This window comes from Hemicordylus capensis, chromosome 6 (assembly GCF_027244095.1).
Source record: "Hemicordylus capensis ecotype Gifberg chromosome 6, rHemCap1.1.pri, whole genome shotgun sequence".
In the NCBI taxonomy this organism is placed as follows: domain Eukaryota; kingdom Metazoa; phylum Chordata; class Lepidosauria; order Squamata; family Cordylidae; genus Hemicordylus; species Hemicordylus capensis.
The window spans coordinates 21026399-21038507 of record NC_069662.1 but is presented as its reverse complement, the minus strand read 5'-3'; the positions used below and the strand labels follow the sequence as shown (position 1 = coordinate 21038507).

At 49.5% G+C, this 12109-nt stretch overlaps 1 protein-coding gene across 2 annotated transcripts in view; it reads left to right on the top strand.

Annotated features, from left to right (window-relative positions):
* Positions 1-12109, top strand: part of TTYH1 (tweety family member 1) — a 110367-nt gene that overhangs the window by 30261 nt on the left and 67997 nt on the right. For both annotated transcript variants that reach the window (XM_053265871.1, XM_053265872.1), the window contains exon 2: positions 7661-7833. In XM_053265871.1, the coding sequence (XP_053121846.1) occupies positions 7661-7833 (173 nt within the window). The remainder of the gene's footprint in view (positions 1-7660; positions 7834-12109) is intronic.

Here is a 12109-nt window from a genome sequence, read left to right as displayed (position 1 = left end):
CCTCACAGTGCCAGCGATGAGGCGAGCGCTGTAACTGCGGATATGTAGGTCAGGCTGAGCCTCACAGCTGCAGCTGATCCAATTTGCTCTGTGAGTGTGTCAGAGAGAGGGAGAGCAGAGGGGGAGGATAGACTCAAAGTACTGACAGAACACAGAGATTCACGTTCATCTGTGTCCTCATCTCTCTGTTTCTATCCCCATTATCTTTATCTGCCTCTCAGTCCATCCTTCTCAGGCTTGAAGAGAAGCGGATCTGGAAGCCCTTCCTCGGAGAGTAAGGAGCTTCAGGGATGTAGCAAATGGGACCTGTGACAAAAAGTGAAGATGGCCCCCTGCCCGCCCGCCCGCCCTCCTCCGTCTTCAGAGGGGGACGAGGGGGAGAGCAAAGAGCAATCTGTCACCCAGCCCGCGGGCCTCCCTCCCTCAGGGGCCCAGGGACATTTGTGAGTGTGTCCCACCACCACCTTGTTCAATTATAGCTAGGCCCCTGGTGTGCTTACTCCATGCAGAGGAAACCGTACCTTGCACATTCTCAGGGGTAATAGCAGCTCAAAACCTCGGTGCACCTGAGGCAGGACACCAAATGCCCCCCCATGCGCACTCTCCTCCCCTCTTACCCCTCCCTTTTTAAGTGGGCGCAGGAGAGCTTTTTGTGGCCTCACTGGCACCCTAAATCTCTGCTGCCTGAGTTGACTGCCCCACCTCGCCTCATGGAAGGGGCACTCTTGTTCAGGGGTGCTCTCTTCTCAGCCTTATTGTATTTCAGAGCAGAGAATGAGCAAGCTCTGGAGTTGAGCCCTGACTCATAAAAGCTCATAATGTCCATCCTCATAATGTCCATCCGTCTATTCATCCATCCATCCATATTTTAGTCCAGCCACCTCTCCCCTCAAATATTCCTATTTTAGCCATCCATATATTGCTACAAAATTCTTATCCCATCCTTCCTCCAAGGAGCTCAGGATGCTGTACAAAGTTCTCACTTTCTGTCCCCGCTCCCTTATCCTAAATGACAACCCTGTAAGGTAAGTTAGTTTCAGAGAAAGTGATTGGCCCAAGGTCACCCAGTGGGCTTCACAGCTGACTAGGGGCGGGGGGCGGGATTTCAACCTGGTTCTCCATGGTCCTATGAGAGCCGTACTACACATGATGTCTTTGTAGTCTTATGTTTACCTGTGAGTAGCAGCTGTGCAGAGCCACAGTTCAGACTTCTAAAATCTGGAGACCCAAGTCTGAGAATCCCTGTTGGGCTTCAATTCCCATCATCACCAATCACAGTGGCCAAAGGCCACCATGGCTGAAGATCATGGTAGACCCAAGATGATAGGAACATAGGAAGTTGCCATATACTGAGTCAGACCATTGGTCTATCTAGCTCAGTATTGTCTTCACAGACTGGCAGCGGCATCTCCAAGGTTGCAGGCAGGAATCTTTCTCAGCCCTATCTTGGAGAAGCCAGGGAGGGAACTTGAAACCTTATGCTCTTCCCAGAGCGGCTTTATCCCCTGAGGGGAATATCTTGCAGTGCTCACACATCAAGTCTCCCATTCAGATGCAACCAGGGCAGACCCTGCTTAGCTATGGGGACAAGTCATGCTTTTAACCACAAGACCAGCTCTCCTCTCGGCCTTTATCGGCCCATGATAAGAGTTTGGGGACCCAACAATATCTGGGGGGGATGTGGAAATTACTTACTTGATTTAAAGGGTTTTTTTTCATCCATTACTTGATTTAAAGGGTTTTCATGCATCCTTTCCAACAAATCACAATTCGAGGCTGCCTACAAAAATGTAAAAAAACCAAGAATACATTAAAAATGCAGTGCAGATTACAAATCCAAAAACCAGCAGCACCAACAGATATTAAAAACCAACAGCCACTCACAATTACAACCCACCAAAGACGTTAGTCAATAAGCCCATTTCCCCCAGGCATCTAAAAGAAATCAAAAGCAGGTGCCTGGAGAATATGGGGATATTTCACAGGCTGGGGCATCACCACCAGAAAGGCCTGCTCCCAGTAGCTCTCATCCTAACTTCCGGAGACGGGACACTCAAAGCAGAGCCTCGGTAGATGATCTCAGCGTAGAGGCAGGTTCCTACTAGGGATGTGCAAACAGGTTCGATGTCGGGGTCAAACCGAACCACCCCCTGTTCGAATTGACTCGCCCCCTGTACGGTCAATTGTGCAGGCATGGCGGCCTCCAAAATGGCTGCTGCGCCGAGGGGGAAAGGCCGAAGAGAGGTCAAATGGCTGATTTCTTAAATAAGAGAGGGCAGCTGTGGGGAGCGGGAAGCTCCGCAGACCACCACCACCACCCCATATTCCACTAACCTCTATAGCTTAGTGGAATAGGTGCATACGCAGCAGTCTTGCTGAAGCTAAACAGGTATTAGTATGGTCAGTATCTGGATGGGAGACTGACTGAAAGCCCTGAATACACAGCCACCATGAACAAAAGGTGGGCTATAAATATGTATGAAGACATGAGCCGGTGTTGTGTCGGGATGCAGGGCTGGACAGATGGGTAGGAGCAGCGGCACCAGCCCCTCCTAAAAGGTGCAAAAAGGTGGGTCTCTTTTTAAAAGGTGGGTCTCTTAACATTTAGTAGAGGAAGATCCATTGTAGTGTAGTGGTTAGCACGTTGGACAAAGAGCAGGGAGACCTGGATTCAAGTCCCCACTCAGCCAAGGGTGATGTTGGGCTAGGCATTCTCTTTCTACCTGATCTACCTTGCAGGGTTGGTGTGGGGACAAAAGGCAGGGTATCCCATGTATGCTGCCCTGAGATCTCTGGAGGAAGAGCAAAATATAAACGCAATAATAAATAATCAGCTGTCCCTCTTCATCCCTTCATCCCTCCCACTGGCTGCTGCTAATGTCTCCCTTGAGTTCGATTCTGAGCCCCTTTGGGACAGGGAACCATCATTTTATTATTATTTATTACATTTACGTATTATATTTATAAACCGCCCCATCCAAAGGCCTGGGCGGTGTACAACAAGTACAACATCTCATTCCTTTTGCTGTGTAAACTGCCTTGTGCGCTTTTCATGAAAAGTGGTATATAAATATTCTAAGTGCCAAGAAGTAATAGCTGCTGAAGCAGTTGTAGTGGTGGTAGTAGTGTGTGGATAGAAGACGAAGGATACACAGCTATTGGGTAAATAGGTGTAAGAAAATAGAGAAGAGTTGGGGGGGGGTATTAGCACGTATGTTGGAGGATGAGTAGAAAGAGGAGGAGGAGGGAGGGATGGCAGTGTTGAGTCGATGCGTGGACGGAGTCATGTGGCTGGTAGGTTATATGGCTGCATGTATAGTGGCACTCTGGATGCCTGTGTGTTCATGACATTGGAGGTGCTTAGATGCGTCCTCGTGATCTTTTCAGGTCTCGAAAGACCAGTGAGTGTGACGAACTAACCCCTGCCCGCTCCGACTGCTCCCTCTGGCCTTGCCAGCTGCCGTGGGCACAGATTGTAGTGTCTAAGCCTGAGGCAAATTGTCAGATTGCCTGTAATCTGTTTGTTTGTATGTTTGTGGGATGGGGAGGGACGGAGGGCGCATGAGACGGATAAACACTTCCATCCCTACCCTTCTTTGGTGGCGACGCCTCAGGCAGTACCAGTAACAGGGTGTGACTGCTGTTTTCTGAGCCTTAGTGTCCTCCAGAAAAGCTGTCAAGCACCTCGAGGTGTGTGTGTGTTGTGTGTGTGTGTGTACACAGAAAGAGGGAACACTGTCATGGTCCATTGTTGGGATCCTGTTGCAGCTTCCCTCAAAAAAAGGAGCGTGTTTGTGAGTACGGAAAACTTATTTTTTATTTGTTTTATTAGTAAAATTTTGTTTCTCTCCTTTCCCCTCCGATCTGGATGATTCAAGGCACCTCACACAACACAAGGATAATAACAGCAGAAGAATACAGTTAGCAAAACAACAGCATAAAAAGAGCTAATCAAGGAAAATGAAGTAAAAACCACATAAATCAAAACACTTGCAAGAATAAAAGCATTTTTCACTGGCAGTGAGGGAGCCAGGCAGCTATGCCTCCTCAAGCAGGGAGTTTTAACACACTTGGTTCCAGAAGACCCTTCCACACTTCACCACCAACCTCACCTCAGGGAGTGGTGGAACGTGCCGGGCTGCTGTCAGACCTGCACGTTGGGCCAGAGGCAACCCTGTCATGAGGCAAAGTGGGCCAGTGGCCTCAGGTGGCAGATTACTGGGGCGGCAGCAGAGCAGCAAGATGCCCCCTGCCAGTGCCATCTGAGGAGCTCTTCAGGACCAATCTGACACTTGCAAAGAGTGCCCCTTCCTCACACTTCTTGCAAACTTGTAGGAAGTGTGAGGTAAGAAGAGGAAGCTGCTGGCAAACCTCCTTCCTCTCTGACTCCCTTTTAAACTTTCAAAGCTTGCAAGGGTCACTTTTGAAAGGGGGATAGTATTTGGTGCCTCACCTGAGACATCACAATACCTCAGGCTGTCCCTGCATTGGGCAGCTGCTGAGGGCCCATTACTGACCCCTCTGTGCCAATGTAGCCTTGTGGTGGTGGTGGTGGCACTCTCTTACGGTCTTTCCAGGTAGGAGAGAGCTCATGGGGGCAGTGATTTGAGGGCTCCTCGAAACCTAAAGCAAATCCTCACAATGTACAAAAGGCCCCTCCCAGTTTACTGTAGTGGGTGGGCAGTTTTATGGAAGGGAGAGATGGTCCTTTACTTAAAGAAGCCACAGGAGTCATGCTTCGTTGTATGGGTGATGGGATTCTAAAACAAGACCCAGCACCCAACTCTTTGTAGTCTGTGCCAATAAGATAAAGTATCCCACCCTTTGTGCTTACAAAGCTTCAAATTCTAAACGCCAACAAAACTGTATGAACATGAACAAACAAAACTATATGAATGTAAGATAGCCTGTATTATATAAACTGTGCTCCCAGCTTTGTGAATGTCTACTCAGAAGGTCCACTACATTCAGTGGCACTTACTGAGACTTTACACACAATCCATGTGTACAGCCTAACCAGGCTCTGTGGGGAGAGCAAACCTAGCCCGTTCTCCCCACACACAGGCAGGGAGCCTTCACTGGGCGGCCAGATCGGCCACCCACACAATTCTTGGCTCCATCATGGAGCCAGTAGGGGTGGCGGGGATTGGGGGCCACCTGGCCCCCAGACGTCCCATGATGCCCCGCACAAGTGTTGGGAGCATTCTAGGGAGACCCCCCGAGGCTGGGAGGGGGTCTCCTCATGAGTCACCACAGCATGGAGCCGCACCGTGGCATCTCACAATCGGAAAAACCAGGTTAATGGAGCACTTGCTCTGTTAACCTCGTTTAAGGGGAGGGGTATTTTTGAGGGTTTGCTGCCGGGAGCCACACAGCTCCCATTGCAACACACAACCACACAGAACTGGGCTGGCTTCCCTTAGCCTGGTTCTGCACGGTCATGAGAATAGCCTCACTATCAGTTAAATGTGCTAAGGATGCAGCCTTATAGTCCCATGGAGTTATATAGGGTTTAACTCCTATATGACATTTAACCTATATACAGTTAACCAGTAAATGTGCTTAGCGGTATAACCTCAGTTTGCATATTTTATTCAAAATGTAATGCTTGCAAAATTTGTGGGTGTTGTTGTTGAATCAATGTATATTCCACCTTACTGAATAGCTAATGGGGAGGCTCTACACACGATCCGTGTGTAGAGCCTTACCGGGTTCTGCCCACTCTCCCTGCAGACGATCCCCAGATTGGCCACCCACACAACTACCAGCTCCGTCACGGAGTCGGCAGGGATTGAGGGCCGCCCGGCCCCCAGAAGTCCCAGGATGCCATGCGCGAGTGTCTCCTTGGGAGACCCCCGAAGCCATTAGGCTTGTTGTAGCCTCCTGGTCAGGGGTCTACTCATGTGTCACCATGGCACAGAGCCGTACCATGGGGGCACACGATCAGTAAATGGGAGGGGTTCCTAGGGGAGGGGTTCGTAGGTGGGCTAGCCGCCGCTGAACCACCGGACTCGCCCATGAGCCCAGTGGTTCTCATGATGGGGAGAAACTGGGCTGGGCTCCTTTAGCCTGGTTTCTCTCCATCATGAGAATCGGCTCAATGTCCTTCATATTTTAGCAGCTACAGCCTTAAAATATGTTAGGGCTGTGCTCATGAAGATCCTAACCCAGGCTATGGTAGCCCAGCCTAGCACTGCCCAGCCTGGCAGTCCAGCGCTGGGGTCATGTGTCTACCTAGAGTGTCCAACTCATCGGGGTATCCCCCAATGCACCACACTCAGCTTGTGGCGCATTGTTGGATATCCAGAGGCTGGGATGCATCGTCCTGGCCTCTGGAGATATGCGCTGCTTGGAGCAGCATGGAGAGTTTGGGAGTGGGAGCCGCACTCCCAGAAGAATACACTTGATCATCTGTGGGGGGGGGGGGAGGTGAGTTTGACCCTGCCTGCCCACCCACCCACCCAGTCATGTGCATAGCCTTAATGGCTGACACCCTGACTAAATTACTCAGTAGTGCTACTCAGGAGATACTCTAAAGGACTGCTAAATTTCAATAAGACTTCCTCTAGTCAGGATACCAACCACTAAACATAAATCCACAATGGGGGGAAAGAACTTGTCCTAACACCCAAAAGATCAGTCAGATATGAAGACCTCTGTAAGACACAAAAATGTCTTTTTGTGGGCACAAGAATTTGCTGACATGCTTTCCTTGAAGAGGGAGGCTTTTCATATTCTGAAGGATGGGAGGCTCTAGCTGAGGAAACAGGCCTCTTGATGCATTTTAATATTCATAGCTCACCTTTTTCTAATGACCAAAAAACAAACAAAACAAAAAAACACCCAAGGCAGCTAACAACACAATAGGGGGGAAAATAGTCTATTTCAAATAAGCCATACAATTTGCAAACAATGTAATACACATGTGAACTGGGGTTTCGTTCTATTCTTCTGAGCTGTCACAACTGCTAAAGAGTAGTAAGATAAGAAGACAATTTGGGACATGCATCAGCCCAAGAAGCAGTTTGCATGATGGAGGGGCTACCAATGTTTGTTTTCAGGGGTGACTTGGAGTGGGGATATACCAACATTGTGGCAGGATAGAATGCTTCTATAAGTGAATGATGCAGGGTGTATAATCTGGATTCTGCAGCCTACTTGGGAAGGTGAATACATGAGGCACAACTGCTCTGGACGCCGTCTGTATGCTTCCCAACACATCTTCACATGCATGAGGACCAGAAACTTGGCTAAGTATAGAAAGAAAGCAGAAGCATTTCCAGACAGGTTTTTTTTTAGCTCGCTTCTCCTCCAGGATGGAGAGTGTGCATTTCCTATCGGCCAGTTTTACCCCGGAGTCCCTGGAAGCACTTCACACAGGATTCGGGTTTTTCATTGTACATTGAAACAGAGCCCGATTTATTACCAAGCTTAAAAAACCCAGTAGGGTTTTGTGTAGGTTTGGGGGGCAAATTCGCAGTAAAGCCTCTCAGTAAATCCGCGGTAAAGCTGCTGTCTAGAAATGCTCCAGGGGAGGTTTGTAGCTTGTTTGGGATGTGAACAACTTGGATTCATCATGTTTTCCCAGTCATGAAGGCCTGTGGGCCTAAAATCAGTTGTTTCTTGCCTTTGACTGTTTGTATTTCTTCTCCCCTCCCAGGCACTGCTGTTTCTGGCTAGCATCTCGGGCCTCTGCTTTGCCATCAGCCTGGTTCTCATCTGCGTCTACCTGATCCGCTTCTGCTGCTGCAACAACGAAGATGACGAGGAAACCAAGACGCAAAGGGTTTGCTGCGTCACCTGGAGTTGCGTGGCAGCCGTTATCGTCTGCTGGTAAAGAAAAAGTTCTGTTTCCCAAATGCAGTCAATGCCTAGACTAGAAATGGCACTCCTTACATGGGACTCGAGGGAAGTATAAGGCATGGAGGGCCTCAAACCTGAGGGTTTGTGGTAGTAAAGCCCTGTATTCCCAATGCTGCTAGGCAGCTTGCACGTAGATGGAACTGCTGATCTAATCTCTGATCCTCTGAAACAAGCCTCTATAGGTAAGCAGGAAGTGCACTGCAGCCTTCAGCCCAAATGGAACAGGTGACCTGAGGAGCCAATAAGATCCCAGCAGGCCCTATATAAGTCCTGACTTTGGCTTAGCTCCTCAGTCTCTGTTTGTTGAGTCTGGAAGCCCAGCCTGAAACTATTAAACAGTCAGTCTCCCCATGGACCGCAGGGCCTTTTTAAGACTCTGAGAGGCCTGGGGGCAGAATGTTCATTTGAGCCCCCACCCTTTCTTCTCTTTGTCTGACATATTGCGCAACATCACATGCACCATGGAACATAATATTTGTGCATTTGCAAAAGTACAAAAGATGGCTCAACAGTGCAGGTGCAAGGAAGTAAGATGTAATACCACACCCTGCACCCCAGGATACACAGAGGCTATTCTCACAATCGGCTAAAATCAGGCTAGGGGAGCATAGCCCGATTTTAGTGGACAGTGAGAACCACCAGGTTCGTAGGCGAGTCCGATTGCCTCACAGCAGGTAACCCGCTTCTGCAGCCCTTCCCTTAGCTCAGGTTAGCGGAGTGAGCGCTCTGCTAACCAGGGTTTCTGAATCGTATGTTGCCGTGGCGCAACCATGCACCATGGCAACTCACAAGGAGACCCCCTGACTGGGAGGCTAAAAACCAGCCTCCCTGCTCGGGGGTCTCTCCAGCATGCTCTGAGCACTTGCACAGAACATGCTGGAACTCCCGGGGGCTGCATGGCCTCCGAACTCCCAAGCCCCCGTCAGCTCCGTGACGGAGCCGGCAGTCTTGTGGGTGGCAGTCTGGCCACCCAGGCAGGGCTTGATGGTCATCTGTGGGGAGAGCGGGCTTAGCCTGCTCTCCTCGCAAGCTCTCTGGAGGCGGGTCTCACCAATCCTGAGACCCACCTCACCGTCTTCTTTGCTCATTGCACCTCAGTCCCCAATAAACACCTAGCCTCATAAACGGCACTCCCTCTCTTGACTATGAATTGCCCGCCTCAGCATTCATTTCCAAAAAGGAAATGGTCTCAGACTATTTTTCCAAATTAGACTTCCACATTAGCAGCAGCATCTTTTCATCTCTGACGAATTCGGGTTTTGTCCCCATCACAGATTGAGAGCTCTCTGCCACTGTATCTTCTTCAAACCAACGCAGGTTAGCCATTCGCTGGTCATCCACATGGACTGGCAATTCGAACTCGGAAATGAGCAGCCTGCATGGCTGAAGTTAAAGATGGAACTCCGCACCACTCAGCTGTGGAGGGGTGCCAAAGTCAAAAACCATAGGGCTAGCCCTGGACCCATGGCATGTAATGGCCTGCCTGTGGAGCACCCCAATCCCCTCACTTGCTCTTCTGGGATAAGGCAGACTGATACCTCTAAAGTGGCCCAACACACACCGGAGCCTTCTAGAGCACTTGCTCTGAAAATCATCATGGAGGCCATATTACTTGGTAGGTTGTATTTTGTGTTTTTCACACAGGCAAACATTTTGCGTGACTATCCAACATTGTCCCTCCCTCATCCCCAGTCTTACTGGCCAAAGTTGCAACATCACCCAACCTCTTGGCCAAAACCTCCTTTGTTTATTTACATCATGTTCCACCTGAGCTAAGCAACCTGCTATCAGAGCTGGAATCCTCTAGAAAGGAAAGACTTCCTGAGTCCCATCCCATCCTCCAAAGCCTCTGTGAGTCCATCACTGGCACTCTCTGCAATGAAAAGGGGCTCAAAGACCTGCCCCCCTGCATCCCCCTTATCCAGACGTTAACCCACTGGACTATTATTGCTTTCTCTGCTTCTTTCAGGCTTCTGAGCGCTCACTCCTGTCTCTCGTACTAGATGTCCATTCATCCCTCATCATCTCCACCCCCTTTTCTGAACTGATGCCACAATGGGCCTCTTGTTCCACTGGGAGAATAGGAAATTGTGTCCCATTCTCTCTACTCCATCACCGCCTCACCAGGCCCCTTTGTCTGTTTGTTATTCCGGGCTTTGCACTCCCTGCAAAACCCCTGCCAACTCCCCACTTGTCTCTGCCACCAATCCCTCCCCCTCCAACACACACCACCCAACTTTGGTGTGGTGCTCAGTATTGTAAAGCACATCAACCCTCCACTCTCCCAAAAGCAAAAATCCCCCTTCCCAGAGCCTGGAAGAGCACACCCTCCAACACTTCACAGATGAAAATAAGGGCATTTGTGTATCTGTAGCACTTTGGGTGTGCACAGACACCACATTATGTGAGCAGTGCGGCAGCTCTTGAAGCTCACCTTCTGCAATCTGTTGCAATCTTATTCCAGAATTGAGCTGAGGATTATTATTGGTTAAACTCAGTTTTCAGCAGAAGCTGGCTATGTACAGCATTGATTAGCTAGTACATGACAATTATATATATATATATATATATATAGATATAGATAGAGAGAGAGAGAGAGAGAGAGAGAGAGAGAGAGTGTGTTTTTAAATTGTTTTGGGTGTGTGAGTTTCTGTCTGTCTGTCTGTCATGATTTGATGTGTTTTGTGTGTTTTATTGGATGTTTTAATGATGTGCTGTGAGCTGGCCAGAGAACAATTTGTTATGGGTGGCTAACAATTAAAGTTGTTTATTAATTATTAAATGATGATAATTAATGATGACCCTAACCCCCACATTCTCTAGAGCAGCTCTGCAATTGTTTTTAAATGTATTGTGCTTTTAAAAATAACTAGCTGGGCCGGGCTCAGAGCATCTGCGCCTCTGATGGCCCGCCTGGCCCGCTTCTCCCCCCCCCCCACCCCACCGTCCAGCCGTGGTTTCTGGCCATCTTTCAAGCCGGCCCTTTCCCACCTCCTGCCACCTCCTCATTCCAGCGGGCAGCCTGGCCTGCCGCCACCTCTTCCTGGCGGCGTGGACACTGCCTCCTCCTGGCAGCCAGGCTGGGCCCACCACTGCCTCCTCATCCTGGGGGCCAGGCCTCTTCATCCTCCTCATCCCAGCGGCTGGGCCGTGCCCGCTGCCTCCTCCTCATTCTGGGAGCCAGGTTGGGCCCGCCGCCATCTCCTCCTGGTGGCCTAGCCACTGCTTCATCCTGGTGGCCGGCCCGGCCTGCCGCTGCCTCCTCATCCTGGTGGCCAGGCCAGGCTGGGCCTGCCACCACTTCCTTATCCTGGCGGCCGGGCTGGGCCCACCACCACCTCCTCATCCCAGCCACTGCCTTCTCCTCCTGGCGGCTGGTCTGGTCCAGGCCCACCGCCACCGCTTCCTCATCCAGGCGGCCATTTTCTCCCCGTCCCGTCGCTAGTCCGGCAGCTTCTCGCGAGAGCTGGGATTAGCGACAGGTACGCCTAGGAGAAATAAACATATAGATGGTAAGTTACAATGTGAACGTTAAAATGAATAAATGTACACTTTAAAAAAACTAAAAAGGCAGGCAACTCACCTGGAGCGTCATGTGACAGGGAAACTGAACCAGCATCCATTTCACTGTTACAGTATGTACATCTGTTATTGTGATGAAAGGAGAAAACCAGGCTTTTCCATGGGGAACAATCCACAGCAACTTCTGTTTTAATGTTAAATCCATACAGACCCTTGTTCTCACACCAAAGATCAGTACCTGAGTGCTCCCTGTTCAAAGGCGTTACACAATGCTAAAAGGGTTGCTGTAGGTGGTATTCATTTACTATGCAATAAGCCTTCTCTGCACAGGTTTGCAAAGCAAGGCATGTTCGTAAACTGATCATAACAGTTTCCCTTTTAGAAAGCTCAAAAATGTCTTTTTAGGGTGTTTAAGCCCACAGTGGGCCTGGTAGCACTTTATTATAGAATAGTTACAATTTAAACTCATCCAGCAACATTTATATCTAGATAGGGGGCTGTGGGAGGGAGGGAAAGAAAGTTGTGCGCTGTCATTTTGTACCCATGCTTATGCATGGCCATGCATATGTGCTATTTCCTTGTGTGTTCATTGAATTTATAAAATTTAGGAATTTATAATTCCTAAAAAGGTTTGCAGAGGTTCCAGAGGTTAAAATGTATCCATTCCCCGCTCAGACTTTGAAGAGGGGCTGCGCCCTACAATACTATAGAATGCATGAGTGCA